Below are 18,979 nucleotides of genomic sequence, written 5' to 3'. Positions count from 1 at the left end.
CAATTCTGTCTCAGATGAGTGGCAAGTCTTTGTCCAAAGTATCCTAGGCAGAGCGACTTTGCCGAATTGGGATGAGATGTGGGGCGCTCTCAAGCAAGAGGAGCTAAGGAGAGACTTGGTCAAGTGTAAGCTTGACGGAAGCAGCAGTAGTGGGTCGAAGAACAAGGAGGAGGATGAGAATGCAGCCCTTGCATCGATGGGCCAACAGGAGCAGCAAAGGCAAAAGAAGGACATCTCGAAGATAAAGTGTTGTAGGTGTGGTGATATGGGTCACTACGCTACACAGTGTCCTTTCAGGAAGAAGGACAAAGATGAGAAGCACAATTCGAAGGTTGTGCCCACGAAGATCGAGGAGGAGTTCGCCATGACAGGCGAGATACCTCCAGGAGGGAGGTGGGCTGATTTGGAGTTGTAGTTTGAAAGATCTACATATGAGCAGGATCCTTGAGGAGCCCACCTCTTGGATCATTACCTTGCTATGGGAGCCCACTTTTGTGGTAGCAGGATGGACTAGTGTTGAATGGTGCTGAGGAGTGGCGAAGAGACAGTTGCAGTCGCTAGGAGCGCCAAAGACTGAATAGCACAGAGTAGAGTTGGCAGTAGTGCAGATGGCACAGAGCAGAGGTCAGCAACAATGCAGGAGATTCAGAGGGTCAGCGAAGAGACTAGCAGCAGTCAGGTTCCAACATTTACATGGTATCATACTCAACACAGTTAGTTCAGTAATTTGGGATGTTTTTCTGCCGCTGATGGAGTAGCAACAATAGTTTGCAGTGCGGTGGCAGTTGGCAGTGCCAATGCCAGCAGCAGCACGGATGCAGAATTTCAGAGGGAGTTGCAGTACGGATGCAGTGTTTACAGTAGCAGGCTCAACAGCAGTACAGATGCATCATTTGCGCAGCAGTTGATGGACAACATTTCAGACATCAGCAATGCAAAGGATGATGTTATGAAGTCAGTGTGATGCTTCAGATTTAAGGCATTGCTAGAGCACATTCCTCGCTAAGAGGGAGTGTTAATTTTTTGTAGCATCGGATGTGCTCTAAGTCTCAAATTTTGCAGAGAGGCCTAGGCACAAGCATTACAAAGAACCCAGAAATCATTTTGGGAAATTCCACCCATAAACATTTTTATTAAAATAATTAATTATTTTTAATGGGACCCTAAGTCTAAACCTAGGAAAATAAAATAACTAAAGGGTATTAATATAAATTGTGGTTGTAACTTCTAGAAGAAGACGAAGATCAAGTAGAAATGATCTTAGTCATTGATTAGCTTCTAATTTGGGTCGTTGAATTTCAACGAGGAGATTATTTAAGGAGGCTTGAGGATCACTTGGAAAAACAAACAGAGAGTTCAGAAATTCGATTTTCTGAAGTAGAGCAACTGTTGGGTGAATTTCGATAGTGAGTTGTTACGGAGAGGGGCAAAGAAATTTTTGGTTGGATGATCTTCTCTGGAGCCAAGAATACTCAGCAGAGAGGCAGAAAAAAACATAGAGGAGGCAGTGCAGAGGGCAGAGAGGGTCATGCAGAGCCAAGAAGGGTTCACGCAGAGCAGCGCAGCAACTTCTAGCGCAGAGGTCTGAATTTGTTGAAAGAGCTGATGCTTCTGAGCCAGGAGGGCTAGAAAAGGCTCTTGAAGGCAAATCGATTCTCAGTTGGGTTGACGCAGTGACTTAGAGGTTGATGCAGGGTCCACGCAGGGGCAGTGCAGAAGTAGCCGGGGAACTCGTAGTTTAGCTGCCAAATCAGTCGGAATCAGCAGTGTTGAGTGAGGTAATCTCACCAGTCTTTCTTACCAAGTGATTTTCTTTGTAACTAGATTGTCGGGAGGGCATCCAAAGTTGTATTCAGAATACTTCTACATAATAATAAACACCCTTAGATTTGTTGCACCAGTTTTCCCGTATTGGTTTTTTCCGGGGACATTTGTCCAAAAAATATTGTATCACTTGTGTGTATCTTTCTCTATTGTTTTGTTCTTGTTTTGGGAAAATTAATTAAGAGAAGGTTGCAGTTGTATTAGCTTCGATATTTGTTGTAGGAAGCAGTAAATAATTTGTTTCAGTAATTAACAAATAGGATAAGTTTAATCGGTTGTTGTAGTAGTAGAATCGGGTGGGGTTCTCGAATTTTCACAGTAACAATGCATGCAACTAGTCATACAAAGAATATAACACATACCCAACAAATATTGGAGGTTTTTTGGGTTGTATCTTTAAGAGGAAATCAATTTGTGGAGACCATTAGAACTATTAAAACTCAAAAATCCCTCTATCCCAATGTTTTTTAATCATTTAGGCACAAATGCTTTACTATGGCAGCAACACCAAGTAATTAAAAGCTTCTTTCCTTAAATGGACCAAGCGCAAAGTCTAATTTATATTTCTAGGATAGTTATCCAATCCATACATATTATGACTAAGTTGAAAAATCCTCTTAATACCTTGTGGAAATATTTCAAAGGTTAATGGGACCAAGCGTGGAAGTGGGACAACCAAAATCCAATGTAGATTTTGTCTTGCTATTTTGAAAGGCAATTATGCCAAGGTTAAAGGGCTTTCCAATGAGCAGGACAAAGTGGATATCATGAACCATGATCATTGTTGAGTTTCATTGTTAATGAGCCATATTGTTTTATATCTTAATTTTATAGATTCACGTAAATTTCATTTCTACGTTTAAATTTATTTATTTATTTTAATTTAAAATTGTATATGTTACTGCACCTCCACTTCCCTCCACACTTAAATTTCAAAAATGGCATCCATTTCCCCATCTATCCCCATCCTTATAAACCCTGGCAACTTGGACCATAGACACTTGAGTATAAATCACATAGTCATGGAAAAAATCTAAAGGGATATATGTTGAAAAACGTAACTAGGTTCGGTCTTCATAAAATGTATTTGTCAAAAGAATTTGTATTATTGTTACAAGGACTTATTGAAACATCGGTTTCATGCTTGGGTCACTATTTTATTAGTCAAAGTCCCCATTGTGGACTCCTAGGATCAATAACAAAGATTCATTAGAGTCATTGTATATTTTATGAGATCCTTCTTGGGCTTTCGAATGATGTAAAAAGAATTAGTTTTTAGTCAAAAATTAACTATGTAACCTCCACACCAAGTTAGCCTCAAGAAGATCAAGTTGGCCTCAAGGAGAGCAATTCGACCTCATCGGAAGGCTATATATACAAGACAGTTTGACTTCATTTGGAGCATCTCACTCTCTCTCACATAGTTCGATATCTGAAGCTAGAAGCTGGAAGCTAGGAAAAGTGTGAAGGTGAAGAAGGAGGCTAAAAGGAGTGCGAGTTTGGTCAAGAAGGAAGGGAAGGAAAAAATTGAAGTTTTGGTATCTCTCTCTCTCTCTCTCTCTCTCTCTCTCTCACTCGTGTGGGCTAATTTAGGAGATCGAAGTCTCCTTGTCAAAGTTGAAGTTGCTACTAATGTTGGAAGTTGCCAAGTCGAAGTTGTTGCTGCCAAGTCAAAGTTGCTAAGGTCAGAGTCTGAAGCTGCCAAGTCGAAGTTGCTAGGATCGAAGTGCTACTGCTACTAGGCCGAAGGTTGGATCGAAGGAGAGGTTGGCTTGGTGTGGAGGATATCTTTGTCTAGGTTGAAGAGTTTCAAGGAAAACTATTGAAGGAAGAGATTTTGACTGGGTGTTCCCTTATATAGGGGTTTTTCCCTGGCATAGTGCCTACATCTTGTGTCTTGTGTTTTTTATCTTCATGCACATATAGTTTGGTAATTGCTTGATGAAAGATAATATAACAAATAAGTAAAAGAAGCCAACATAATTCACAAGTAATTATCAAGAAAGAGAAATCTAACCCTAATCCTTCTAGCACTGATTTCTCAACATGGTATCAGAGCTAAGGTCAAAGAAGATTGAATATCACTTCATTGGCTTGAAGGAAATGATTAATCCTTCTATGATAAGAATGGGATTCAATACTGCAGGAAATTGTATCAAAAAGATCTTCTACTACTTATTCAACAAAGTCAAAAGTCAAGGGTTCTTGGCTACGCTTGCAAGTTCACTTAATAATGATAATGCATGGATTATTGACAGTGAAGCATCTAGGCATATGACAAGAAAGAGTAAACAACCTCACACTCTATCAAAGGAATCATCTTCTCATACAGTGGAATTGGGAGATAACAAAATCTATTAGAGGCCTGGAGAATGGTGAAGGAGGAAAAAGACATTTTAAGGATCTATTGAAATTAATCTAAGGAACCTCAAGAGGTTGATTAAAGAATCATATAAGGAGACCTTATAAGGAAAGAAGCTTACTATCTTCAAGGACAATGTCTAACACAATAAAGGAAGTGAACAAATTACAAGAATTATTCAATTACAATGAGAAGATAGATCTCATCCCCGAAAGGAATAAAGTCTTGGATTTAGTAAAAGGAAAAGTGAATAAGTCTACAAAGAAATCAAGAAGTCTAAAGGGCCAAGAAAGAAGGGACAAGGTTCAAGAAAACTTTGCCAAAGAAGTGTCACCAAAGAAGAACATGAATCATGGAAGGACCCAAAGTCAAAGACCTATTTTCTAGGAACTCTTAGGGACTCTATCCCTTGCATATCCGTCTACTATCCCTCAAGCTTGGAAGGAGCCCTTACCAACTTCCAAAGATAAGTATCTTACTCCTTGTATTGTCTTTTATATTTGGTTTCCCTTACTTATCTAAGTTTGTTTAATTAATACTAATCACATTTCTAGTCATATTTTTGTTTAGAAAAGACTAGTTGAATACTCAAGGGACATGGAAGAAGGCTTCACAAGACAACATCTACAATGAGCTAGTTGAAGAGTGTGTATCTCTTGTTTATAATTAAGTTGGGGCATCTAATATACAAATTTGAATGCTTGCGTGTTTTTGATATGGTTAACTTCATGCTTCTATAGATTTGGTTGTACTTGCTATCTAAGATGTGCAAGTACATAATCTTCAAGATGGTGAAGATGTTCGTTGATATGATAAACATGATGTGAATGATGATGGTCATGATAACTCTAATAAGAAGGATGGAAGTAATGAAGGATTCTCCAATGTCATAGAAAATAAATGGAACTCCCTAAGTTAAGAGGGAGCTTGGATGAAAGTTGATCTCCCTAGGTTAAGAGGGAGCGGGGGTATATTCCTTGTATAGGAATGATTAGATCCTTCCTGATTAAGAGGAAGTGATGGATATGGTTCTCTACTTCATGTGTCATGCACTAGACCAGGACTAACAACCATTTGTCTTAGTGAAGGCCATGAGTGAGAGAAGAAAAATGGAGAATATATTTTGAGGGGTTGCTGAGATAAGAAGAGCCGGATCTATTTGTAGAATATGTTGTTGCATGAGAAGTAGGAAAGGAAGTTGCATCATTGAGGAATCTTCTGTCAAGATTCATTGGGAAAGCTCTAAGTCCTACTATGAAAATTTGAGAAGCAACATCAAGTTGTCTGGAAGACCCCAGAGGTTTGTATCTATTTATGTACATTTGAAAGTTTGTTACTGATTGGGGTTGTGTTTGTACAGGTAAATCTCTCGTAAGTTTGATAGCAAGTTTTACATGCCTAGAGTTGTCGATTAGTTTGATTGGGAGAGATTTGGTGAAGATTTGTTTGACCGGGGAGGATTTGTTACCGATTGGAATAATCAGAAAGTTGAGGCTTTGTGTGCGAGACATTGCTTGGGAGGATACATGGTCGGCACTATGTGTTGATGTCTAGTTCCCGAAGTAGGGAGGGTGGCATTGGTCATGGAGCTTTGACCTCGGATATGCACCTAGATCCCTGGGTTGATGGTTATTAAGTAAGCCTGATGGTACCTAGAGAGGTTGAAAGTTTTAGTCCATCTTAGTCCCACTTGAATAGATTGCCCTAGTCGGGAATCTATTATGTGGCATGGTGGTGCTTAAACTATTGAGAGACCTTGGATAGACTTCCCTGGTCAGGAATCTAGTCCATGGCATTGCGGTGCCTAAATTCTTCATAGTTCATATAGTTTGAGATCTTTCATATGAATACCTCCCTAGTTAAGAGGGAGTGTCGAAAAATGTAACTAGGTTTGGTCTTCATAAAATGTATTTGTCAAAAGAATTTTTATTATTGTTATAATGACTTATTAAAGCATGGGTTTCATGCTTGGGTCATCATTTTATGAGTCAAAGTCCCCATTGTGGACTCTTAGGATTAATAAAGAGTCATTAGAGTCATTGTATATTTTATGTGGCCCTTCTTGGGCTTTCGAACAATGTAAAAAGAATTGTTTTTTAGTCAAAAATTAATTATGTAACCTCCACACCAAGTCGGCCTCAAGAAGATCAAGTTGGCCTCAAAGAAGGCAATTCGACCTCATTGGAAGGCTATATATACAAGATAGTTCGACTTCAGTTAGAGCATCTCACTCTCTCTCACATAGTTCGATATCTGACGCTGGAAGCTGGGAAAAGTGCGAAGGTGAAGAAGGAGGCTAAAAGGAGTGTGAGTTTGGTCAAGAAGGAAGGGAAGGACAAAATCAAAGTTTTGGTATCTCTCTCTCTCTCTCGTGTGGGCTAGTTTAGGAGATCGAAGTCTCCTTGTCAAAGTCGAAGCTGCTACTGATGCCGAAAGCTGCCAAGTTGACGTTGCTGCTGCTGATGTCGGAAGCTGCCAAGTCGAAGTTGCTAGGGTCGAAGTGTTGTTGCTACTAGATCTAATTTTGGATCGAAGAAGGAGAGGTTAGCTTGGTGTGGAGGAGATCTTTGTCTAGGTTGAAAAGTCTCAAGGAGAACTATTGAAGGAAGAGATTTTGACTGGGTTTTCCCCTAGATAGGGGTTTTTCCCTAGCATAGTGCCTACATCTTGTGTCGTGTGTTTTTGTGATCTTCATACACCCATAATTTGGTAATTGATTGATGAAAGATAATATAACAAATAAGTAAAAGAAGCCAACATAATTCACAAGTAATTATCAAGAAAGAGAAATCTAACCCTAATCCTTCTAGCACTGATTTCTCAACAATATACACATGCTATTATTGCTTGTATCATCTGTCACCAATGACCAACACTCTTGCCAAACAAGCTTGATTGCAAGCATGCTGCATTCAATTACATTTTATCAAGTACAATCTGTAAATGGAGTTGGTGTTGAAGAAATTTGTGTGGATGCCAAAAACTCAAAAAGGCAACATTGTTTAGTGCCTCCACAACCAACATTTTACTCAAACAACCTTATTTTCTATTGAAATTATATTTTAAACCATTGGGTCTTTACATGTTATGTGCATAATATCAACTTTTACAAGTCCTTATAAGAAGAATACTTACAATAGAAAATAATGACATATGAATGAAACAATGGAACATAATAACATATGAATAAGAAGTCAAATTATATTTTAAACCATTGAGTCTTACATGTTGTGTGTATAATATCAACTTTTATACGTCCCGATAAAAAGAATATTTACAATAAAACATAATGACATATGCATGAGAGCTTCTAGGTAGAATCCTCAAGTCATATGGAGAATGTATTTAAAATAGATAATAACTAAGAAACATATAGATTATTAAAAAGTTAGAGATCTTAAAGCAAGAAAAGAAAAGGGTATTAGTAAAATCCTTTCCTTGATGAGTTTGATGAGTGAGCACCTTGAACTCTCTTACAACCATAGTACCATGACCAACACACAAGCTTTGATTTCTTATGTTCTACGCACTTTGACCTTTCCCAATTCAAGGAATGCTTGATATGATTTATAATATACCATGACCCAAAATACCCCTTACTGAGCTCTCCTGTAATTTCTCCACTGTTGCATTAGATGCATAGATGCATGCTTCCAGCTTTGTTCTAATCATAAGCATTTCACTCACCGTAGTCATCCATTCTTTACCATTGTTGTAGTTTATTAAAGAAACCCAATTTTAATATTTTAAGAATGTCTCATGACAAGCTGGCCCATTTTTTATTTGAATGTTTACAACTTACCTCACTCCTCACTCGCCCAATTCAATTGCTGTTCCTCATAAGAACGGAGGGGGTTCTCTGGTCCCTGGGGGAGACGCCTGTTTATTTTGAGTCTTAGATTTTGCAAATTCTACAAAAATAACCCTGCCATCCAAGAACTGCAAAGAGAGAAAATTTCACAGTTCTATATGAAGATCAACCTTAACAAAAACAAGTCTACACAACTATTTGACCGATTAAAAACCATGCTTTATCAAAATATTTGCGTAATATACCTTGCCATCCATTCCTTTAATTGCTGCTTCTGCTTCTTCTTCAGTTGCGTATTCAATGAAGCCAAAACCTTTTGATCGTTTAGCAACTCTATCCATCATGATTTTGACTGCAGCAGAACATGTCAACTAAGCATATAAAATGCGGAGAACATTCTTATACAAATTTTGGTTGGATAAAAGCACACAGGCATACCTTCTACAAGTTCACCAAAGCGTGAAAAACAATTTCGTAATCTATCTTCTGTAGTAATAAACGAGAGACCTGCAATCCACTACATTCATAATTATTCTAATGAAAGGTAAGATGATATATAATGCATTCAAATATGCGTACTTTCAGAATGTTTCCTACTTGTACTCTAACAAGCATAGGAATGAAATCTCATTTAGTCTCCTTATTGGACCTTGAAAAAACATTGTTTCTAATACCTTCTATCATATCAGTTATTAATTGAATATGTAAATATTAATACCGATTATACGACTTTGACCATATCATTATTGAATAATTATTGAACAAGTGTTAACGTTTTCATTAGCATTAAAAACAGCATTTGACTTCAGATCTATTAAGCAGGAAGAAGGATATAAAAAAGTGAAATGCAAATTTCTTAATGTGTAAAAGATCCCAAATTAAAATGGATCTACTTCAGTGTGCATATATATAGATATCCTTTGTTTGGTATATGACTTATTAAAATGGATCTACTTCAGTGTGCATATATATATAGATATCCTTTGTTTGGTATATGACTTCCATTAAAAAAAAATTTAAAAGCAAAGTGCATTTTACAACCTAGCATTAAAGAGATTGTAATATTTATATATAGAGATTGTAATATTTATCTCTATATATAGATATCCACGTAGCATTAAAGAGATTGTAATGTTTATCCCATATATATAGATATCCTTTGTTTGGTATATGGCTTCCATCAAAAATTTATTGAAAAGCAAAGTGCATTTTACAACCTAGTATTAAAGACATTGTAACATTTATCCTGTGTAACAACGATCTCAGTGTATGTTAGCTAGATATAATATTTTATACAAATATTTATATATATATATATATAAATAACAACGTAGAAACGAAATCACATAAACTAGAGATAGAAGGTAGAGATATACCTTCTACAAGTTGAGCAAAGCATGAAAAAACAATTTCCTAATCTATCTTCTGTGCTAATAAATAAGAGACCTGCAAACCACTACATTCATAATTATTTCTTAATCTATCTTCTGTGGTAATAAATAAGGGACCTGCAATCCACTACATTCATAATTATTCTAATGAATGGTAAGATGGTATATATCATATAATGCAATCAAATATGCATACTTCCAGAATATTAGCAACCTGTAATCTATTATATGAACGAAATCTCATTTACTCTCTTATTGGACCATGAAGAAACATTCCTTCTAATACTTTCTATAGTATCACTTATTAACTGAGTAGGTAAATAGAATATTGCAAATTAAATGACTTCGACTATATCATTACTTAATAATTCATTAACATTTTCATTGGCATTTAAGTCAGCATAGATTCATATTAACTTCAACTCCATTCAATATCGAGAGATCCAAAAAAAAATGAGATGCAAATCTCTCGATGCTTAAAAGATCCTCTACCCTTTGTTAGTTTATGGTAGGGGGTCTAGTCTTAGATGATGCTAAGAGGCGAAAGAACACTAGATCTCCAAAACCCAAAAAAGGTTTCGCGAGATAAGCTTGGGAAACACCATAATTAAATTAATTTTCCATAATTAAATTATATCTTAAGTCTAGCTTGGGAAAAGTGGTAAATTAAAGATAATTAATTAAGGATGATTGAGATTGCTCTAGAGACTTTTATTGATGAAGCCTAATTGATCTTAGTTATCGATGGAGATTAAATCATGGTCGTTGAAGACTCAACGAGAGATTATAAGAGCAGGTCGAAGGGCTTGGAGATAGCATCGGAGTCACTAGAGTGATCATTGTGGCAGATTGAGCTATCCAGTTCACAGAGACAGTGAAGGCACAGTTCATGCCAAAGGGAACAGCAAATAATTTGGGAGCATAATTCCAGAGAATTTCCGCTAGACCCCTATACTACTAGTGTAACCCCTTATTGTTATTAATACAAACCCCTTATTATATTGTTGTACCCATGTGGTCCCCATATTGTTACTATTGTGCCCCATAGAAGCCCACTATTGTTATTATTGTGCCCTTACATTATTATTGTTATGTCGGCTCTGATTATATTATGACCCCTTAGACTCCTATATATAGAATGGAGGTCTTGTCATTTGTATCATCCAAGAATTGTTCATTTATGTAATGTAAAGGAGGTTGCCCCCTCGAAGAGGCTGAATTCTAAGGCGTTGATCTATCTTTTCTATCTTTTGTGAGCTCGTTTCATAACATTTGGTGGCAGGAAAAGGGAGGCTGAATACATTTGCAGAGAAGGTTGTACAAGCAATGGGAATCACCAGAAACCCCAGTGTGAGTTGTTGGAAGAGGGTCGATTTAGTTACGGGAGGCCGGATTAGCTTCCAGGAGGCAGGGCAAGTCACTTCCAGAGGCAGAGGGAGGCATGATGACTCACCCTGAGCTAGTTTCTAGGCAGTGCGAGTTATTTGGAGCCAACAGTGCGAGTAGCCAGTGTGGGTTTCGAGCAGTCCAAAGGAGGCCGAGTTGATTAGCAAAGAAGACCTTTGATCTCCAAATTACTTGCCAGTATATTTCCAGAGGAAAGCCAGTTGGGCATCAAATTGTAATAATTTCCAAATTGTTGCATAATAAAACAAGCCCTCATCTGTTGCACCGATTTTCCCTTCGGGGTTTTTCCAGGGGACGTGTAGTCCAAAATATTGGTGTCATTTTAATTGTGTGTGCATCTATTTCTCAGTTCCCGATTCTATATTCCACAGCGTATCTTTATTGTGAAGAATGCATTAGTGATTTATTCATTATTTGTGGTAAACAAATAAACTGCTAATAAGTTAGAAGAATAAACTCTAGTTGGTGCATTCAAGGAGATTTCACATGGTATCAGAGCATTGTTGGTCAGATTAGAGGCTTAGAAATGCAAGAAGTGAAATTGTGTAGTTTCAGAGAGATATTTGAGCAAAATATTTCTAGATCTGCGCAGGTCAGCCAAGCAGTGTGAATTTCCAGGCAGGAAAATCAATTTCCAGAACCAGAGAGGAAAAGTTTGAATTGTCTAGTAACAATTCTAGCAGGTAGTGGATTTGACAAAAAGAGGGTTCCAGTGAGTAGATTAGTAATTTCGCAGAGTAGATTTGGGCGCAGAGATTTATAGAAAGGGTTTGCATTTGCAAGCCTGCATAGGGTAGGAAAAGAAAAGCACACAAGTGGAATCTCCAACTTATTTCTCAGTGGGCTTCCATTTTTCCAGTGCAGGAAAGGAAGACGTGATTTCTAGCAACAGAAAGTCGTAGGAGACTTGTTACTCCAACCAATACGAGCTTCAAGATTAGCAGTACGTGTGCCAGATTCTGCAGAAGGACTTCTGGAAATTAGAGCGAGTTACCCAGTAGAAACAACAGGCAATTTGAGTTCCGGGAAGGACACTAGAGGAAAGTGCAGGAGTAGATCTGTGCATTTCCAGAGGGAGTGTGAGTGCAGGAAGAAAGTCGGGTTGAGCTGCCAAAAGGAGAAGGAGATTTCCAATATATAGATCTCCAGTTTGTTTGAGTTTCGCGGAGATGGCTTCAGCAGGACTCAGAGATCAGGATAGACTTGACAGAGCCTCAAACTTTGGCGTCTATAAAGCCATAATGCAATTCCTACTAGATGAGCATGGCCTGAAGGAGTTCGTAACAAATGTCATGGCAAAACCAATAGATGCACAGCAATTGGAAAACTTCAAGAAAGATATAGCCAAAGCCAAGAAGATGGTCCTAGATAGGGTTCGGAATCATATTGTCCTGCATATTTCTGAGAAAAATACAACAAAGGACATGTGGGAGGGCGTTGTGAAGCTATACCAAGATCCGTCTGAGAATCGTAAAATTATTCTCAAGGAGAGGCTGAGGACAACAAAGATGCAGAAGGGTGACAACGTAACTTCCTATCTCGCTAGGATTCAAAGTGTCTGAGATGGACTTGTAGTGGTTGGAGAGAAACCAGCAGATGATGAGTTGGTGCGCACAGCTCTCAATGGGTTCTCCAAGGAGTGGTGTGCATTCGTCCAAGTCATTTATGGGCAAGGCACACTTCCAGGTGTGGAGCACCTATGGAGTGACTTCACTCAGGAGGAGCTAAGGCTCAGCCTCGCAGAAGGTACTATAAGCAGCAGTAGCAAGGGGCCGAAAGTTGAGAAGGAAGAAGAAGAAAACATAGCCCTTGTAGGTAAAGGTAAGGCGAAGAGTGTCCCAGTTACAGACAGAACTTAAAAGGAGGAGAGAAGAAGAAGGACTTGTCGAAGGTCAAGTGCTTCGGATGTGGTGAATTTGGTCACTATGTCACCTAGTGTCCCAAAGGAAGAAGGACAAGAAGGGGCAACAGTAGACAGTAGCTTCGGCAGAGATCAATGAGTTGACTTCTAGATTCGAGGAATTTGCATTGAGAGTAGCGATACCTCAAGAAGGAGGGGGAGCATTAGGCTTCAGAGACCAGTTTGGGCAGGGTCCATAGGAGAGCAGCAGGAAGTCTAAATTAGATCTAGTTGTTGTTCACATGGATCAATACCTTTGCTACAGGGGCCCGCAGTACAGAGTCGCAGGAGGATCGAGATGACAACAAGGCACAGTCAGATCTTGAGGGACAGTGCAAAGCTAGTTGCAGTGAGATGCGTGAGCAACAGTAACAGAGCTAGTTGGGCAAAGTCAAATGGTCAGTAGACAATGCAGAGCTAGTTGCAGCCAGAGCACTCAAGGGACAGTGACAGAGCCAGTTGCAGTGACACAATAGATCAGAGACTGATTCGGATACAGTTAGTAGCAAATGGATCAGAGACTGATTCGGATACAGTTAGTAGCAAGTGGATCAGAGTATGTGTAGTGGTTGATGGACAGTGTTTGTCAGTTGACTTGTTCATAGTGATTTTCAGTGACAGGGAGTCTGATCAGTTGAGATGTGAAGAAAGGAGGTATAACAGATGTCAGACATCAGCAACATGGAGCAGTCCAACTACAGCATGTTCCCACAAAGCAGCAGATTGCAAATATACTCACGAAAGCTCTAGGGAGGGCTAAGTTCATCTATTTCAAAGAACAGATGGGTGTAGTGTTGAACACCTTCCTCACTAAGAGGGAGTTTTAGTTTATGGTAGTTGAACACTAGATCTCCAAAACCCATAACAGGTTTCGTGAGATAAGCTTGGGAAACACCTTAATTAAATTAATTTGCCATAATTAAATTATATCCTAAGTCTAACTTAGGAAAAGTGGTAAATTAAAGATAATTAATTAAGGATGCTCGAGACTGCTCTACAGACTTCTATTGATGAAGTCTAATTGATATTAGTCATCGATGGAGATTAAATCATAGTCGTTGAAGACTCAACGAAAGATTATAAGAGCAAGTTGAAGGGCTTGGAGATAGCATCAGAGTCGCCAAAGTGATCATTATGGGAGATCGAGCTACCCAGTTCACAGAGACAATGAGGGCGCAGTTCGAGCAAGGGGAAGAGCATCGGAGAGAGGGAGTAACAGATAATTTGGGAGCATAATTCTGGAGAGTTTCCCAATGATTTTCCAGTGTTGCAGTGGCAGGAAAAGGGAGGTCGAATACATTTGTAGAGGAGGTCGTACAAGTAGTGTGAATAGCTAGAAACCCAAGTGCGAGTTGCCAGAAGATGGTTGGTTTAGTTGCCGGAGGCCGAATCATATTCCAGGAGGTAGAGAGAGACACTTCTAGAGGCAGAGGTGTTGATTTGTGTAGCTTGAGAGGTACTCCAAGCCCTAGGGTTTAGGGTTTGGAGGGCAAAGCGCCACAAAGGTCACTTGTGGGCTTGGAACCAAGTATGGGATTTTGCACCAAATTGTGTTTTTGGCATTTTTGGGAGCACATTTCTACATGTGATGGTATGAGACGATAGAGGGTGGAAAGGAGAATCCAATGCTTTGAGAATCGTCGAATTCCGAGTTGTAGAAATGGAGAAATGAATTTTTGAAGTTGACAAATAATTATTAGTATTCAAGTCATGTAGGCTTGAAGTAAAATTGTCCAATAGATGTGTCTCTTCATGAATTCTTGGAGCCCATTTATTGGTGTATAAATAAAGGGTGAATTGGAGTCATTAAGGTATCCATTTGTGCAACACTCACACTTGAGAAAGACTCGTGAGAGAGAAGAAATCCTCTGCCCTAGTCGCAATAAGGAGGAGACAGGACAGCGTGGGTTTGAGGTATGTTTCAGGGTTATTTTGAAGACAGAGTTGATGTGAGGGGAAGCCAAGGCAGCTCCCTAGAGGGCCAAGGTAGCTCCCTAGAGGGCCGAGGCAAGAGAAGGTTGTTTCAGCCTGCATAGAGGGCTCTTGGGTGCAGAAATCTTGGAGGAAGGGCAGTGTATGCTGTTGTAGGTGGGCCGTAGGCCCTACCTCATCTTTGGAGGGCAGCGTGGAGTTGTTTAAGGGTTGTCTATGCCCAGGACAGCAGCCAAGGGTGCCAACATTTCTCCAAGACCAGGCCACAACCAAGGAGGGTTGTTTTGGTGGCTGATTGGGGGCTATTATAACAGCGAAATGTGCCCTAACCAGTCACAGATATAACAACAGTAATGCAGACTTGGACAACATTGTTGATGAGTGTGGTATCCGCCTTTTTGGGTCAGTTTGGATCAGTTTGATATTGCAGCCTGTTGGTGCCGTGTGGAGGATCTTCCGTGGTGGCGAAGAGTCCGTCCTAGGAGCAAATGCAAGAGTGAAGTATTCGATTCCATTGATCTGGTGGAGGGTAGTGTGTTGGCTACCCAAAGGAGCCCTAGACTAGTAGTCTTGAAGTGACAAATGTAGTTGAAGATTGGGTGAAGTTTGTAGCCTTAGAAGTAGCTCCTTAATGGAAAAAAGAGGCTACTAGAGGACCGATTGGAGCTCGGGAATTAGGCCTACCTATAGAGCAGATTGGATCAGCCCGTGTACATGCTATAGAAGTGACTTGCAGCAGTGTTAGGTGGCAGCCCTCCTGGAGGCTCGATGTGTTGCGCTTTGAAGGACTAAGGGGCAGCTAGTGAGCAGTACAGGAGTGAAGGACCGGCAGGACAAGATATGACATAGAAGTTGCAGCGAAGTTTGTCATTGTATCTTGTATACCATAGATTGTTGTATTATTCAGATTTGGTTTAATATAACAAAGATTGGTGATTGTACAATTTTATCTCTAATAATAGTCATATTCAACTCATTAAATAAATTTATCTCTTAAATAGCCCTAGAAAATTTATATTAACAATACTAATTAAAATTGTGCTAACCGACACCAAGAACAGTCCCCACATCAATCATTATATATCCTTAAATATTCCATTGCCCTAATCCACACCAATCTTCTCAAGAATCTGGGTGTTCCCCTGAAGATGGACTCACATAGTAGTCTAAAACGTTGGGTTTAACAAAACTTTGAACAGGTTATTCCACTCTTTTTCAAATTGTACAATTTTGTTAAAAAGTGTGTATATTTGTGCATATGTGATTTACTACTTTATATTTCCGCTATGCAAAGTAGTTCTTGTTGAGATTCTTGGTTTGGTAGCGTCAGAGATTTTAAGATTCTAACCTAGACCTAAGATCGTGGAAATTCAACATGGGATCAGAGCGTGTCTGAGCTACTTTGGAAGTAAGTAAATCAAAGTTGTGCGCAATGAAGTGCAACATTAGAGGGAGTTGGTCACATTGTAAGTGAAGGGCTCACTACAATGTCGAAGTTGCAAGCAGGTCTTCAGTATGAGGACAGGTTGTAGGGGTTGTCCAAGTATAGTCCTTGGAAGGGAAGGATCAAGTTGGTCTTGTTGACCCTACCACCTACAGCTACCTACAAGTCAGTGAGAAAAGCCTTCAACCCCACAAGGTGTGGTTGGTAGCAGGGAACTCAAAGAAGGGGTTGTCACACTAATCCCGACTCTCTCCGTTTGAGCTATCTTCTAGGTTAGCTAAGGGAGGTGGTCCCTAATGAAAGGTTAAGTTAAAATATGTGAGTTTCTAGGAGAGTGTTATAGTGAAAATGGATTACTTTTAAGGATTTATGAACAAATATGAAGTGAGCAACTTGAAATAACAATGTCAATCATTAATATGATTAAAAACCATAAAACCGGTGCCTTATAAGGAATTTGCTCAACAATTTAAAGATATATTTGCTCAAAGTAAAATGCAATGCTCTCAAAAGAGAAAACAAAGTCACCCTGAAATGTAAATAAGAATTGTTAGCACAAGATATGTAAGATACAAAATGCTTTTGAGATAATCAACTTTATAAATCAAAACATGTGAAACATATCTTGCCAAAACCCAAAAATTAGTAATTAACTTGGAAATGTAAAAGAAAGGAAGTGTTAAACCAAGACATCAATATGCAATTAGACTTGAAACATGAAAAGAAAACACTTGTTTGAAATGTGATTACAATACTTTCTTTTGGAATAGACTTTGCATATGAAAACTCAAACCATCAAGAGACAAGTAAAGTAAATGTAATGGAAAGTGCTCTTGGTTAATTTTATTAATTAGCTCTACAACAAAATTACAATTTAACTCTTCAATCCTCAGACCTCACCCTCGCCCAATGATATGGATCTCACAGTGAGGAGTCAATAGAGGAGTAGAGAATCCCTAAGATGTCTACTTCAACCAACTTATGTTGGAGGTAAAATTTTAATGAGGCTTGGGGCCTTCCTACACTAAAATGCCTAGATGAAATGCAAATTGTGTTAATTCCCCAAATTAAAATAATGATACATGCAAATGCTTCAAAGAGATTGATTTGCAATGCTTTAAAATGAAATAGTGTTCAACATAAGTTGCAATTATAACTTCAATTGGAGGAATAAAATTAGCTTACAAGTGTTGCATGTGTTTCATCAATGAATTAAAATGGTACAAGTAATTTGTTTGAAAGTAAAATTTGTTTCAAATAGACAATGACAATAAATTGCTCCAATATTCAAAATAACAATGTAGCATAAAATTGAAGCATGTATTCAAGTGCTCATGAAACAATTTACCAAGGTAAATGGAAACGAATCAAAGTTTGTTAAGAATATAAAATGCTTCCATGTAAATGATGAATTACCCAAAGTAAATTTTCTTTCTCCAAGCAACAATGAGAAAGAAAATGCAAAGCTCAAATGAAATTGTAACAAACTTTACCTTGATGAGATGTGATAGTGAGGTTGTGTTAATTCCCAACTAAAGCATGCATGCAAGTGAATGAAGTATGAAAGCTTAAACCATGCAAATGTCAATCCACCCAAGAGAAGCCTCCCTCTAAATGGAGAGATAGGATACCATGGGAGAAATCCCAAGCTCCCACAAGCAAGTTAGATCTTTTATTAATATTACAATGAGAAGAGGGGCCTTCAAAGTTCTCAACTATACTTCAAGGAGAGTCCTCGCAATAATTGCTTGAAACTTGGACACTAGACCTCTTTTCTTGAGAAAGTAGTGACAAGATCGCACAAAACTTATGCAAGGGAAACAAGGCGTGAGTTTCCTCCAAATTCCCACAGCTTAAAGAGGAAAATGGGCAGCCCTCTAGTGAACTCAACTTGGCCAAAATAAGCCTCCAAAGGTGTTAAATTGGCAACTAGGGCCAAACTCCATGTGGGTCAGCTTATTTATGGCAACTGATATTTTTGTTGGATCCCTCTTGTCGAGAGGTGTAGGATTGATCCAAAGATCATCCGATTCCGATAAGTATTCATGGAGATATGAATTTATTTTGTTTATGTAATTATTATCAAGCCGACCAGCTCTTATGTAGGCTCTAGAAGCCCATCCGACGTGTCTATTCATCATCCTCATTTTTAGTATAAATATAAGAGGATTTGATGTCATTGAGACACACTCTTCATGTGATCTCCTCTCCACGTCTGGGTTTTTGGAAAAGGAGAAACGTTGAGAGTATATGCTAGTGTATAATGCCCTAGCTACAGTACAAACATGCCCTAGCCGCAGGTCATAAAGACAGGACATACGCTGGTCTTTAAGACACTAATAATCACAACAATGAATTCGGTCTCCATATCTACACGAAGAAGACTGTTTTAGAAGTGCGAGTTAAGGGTGAAGGAGCCGCAGAAATAAGAGCCACAGAAAGGATAGCCGCAGAGATACTCTCTCACGTACGAATCTAGGTCATCTATCTATCTGCTCCGTTTGACAAGAAAATTACTCGGTCTTGAGTATATCTGAATAGCCAAATTATTCGAGGAACAGTGACAAGATAAGCGAGGTTGTGGGAGAGCTAGGAGAGCCCTAAATCCTCTGAACAGGCAAGGGTTCTGGTTATAGTTAATGCTGCACGACAGACCTGTGCATTCCTCATGAAAGCAGATTGATGCAAGTTTGAAAGAACTCGGTTGTGTATCAAAGGAACCATCGCCGAGGAGGTGCATATCAGTGGGGTCCAGTCCTCAGTTAACGGCGATGGTCAAGATCTTCAGGAGCCACAGATCAATGTGCTATAGAGAGCGCAGATATATGAACCACACAGGTCTGGCAGCGTAACGTGGACACATATATAGCCATCATCAAAGACCTAACACGTAGGTCTGGTAGCGTAA

At 39.0% G+C, this 18,979-nt stretch overlaps 1 protein-coding gene across 1 annotated transcript in view; it reads right to left on the bottom strand.

Moving 5' to 3' along the window:
- Positions 1-7,381: 7,381 nt before the first annotated feature.
- LOC149235402 (organelle RRM domain-containing protein 2, mitochondrial-like) overlaps positions 7,382-18,979 on the bottom strand; it is a 132,909-nt gene continuing 121,311 nt past the window's right edge. The window contains exons 2-4 of the mRNA XM_089461384.1: positions 8,436-8,504; positions 8,243-8,349; positions 7,382-8,125 (exon numbers count right to left, since the gene is read on the bottom strand). Coding sequence (XP_089317510.1) covers positions 8,024-8,125; positions 8,243-8,349; positions 8,436-8,504 — 278 coding nt within the window. The 3' untranslated portion in view covers positions 7,382-8,023. The remainder of the gene's footprint in view (positions 8,126-8,242; positions 8,350-8,435; positions 8,505-18,979) is intronic.

This window comes from Pinus tabuliformis, chromosome 8 (assembly GCF_031772625.1).
Source record: "Pinus tabuliformis cultivar Carrire ecotype Pingquan chromosome 8, CPIR1, whole genome shotgun sequence".
In the NCBI taxonomy this organism is placed as follows: domain Eukaryota; kingdom Viridiplantae; phylum Streptophyta; class Pinopsida; order Pinales; family Pinaceae; genus Pinus; species Pinus tabuliformis.
Note: the sequence above shows the minus strand (reverse complement) of the source record. Positions and strands in the feature narration are given on the sequence as shown.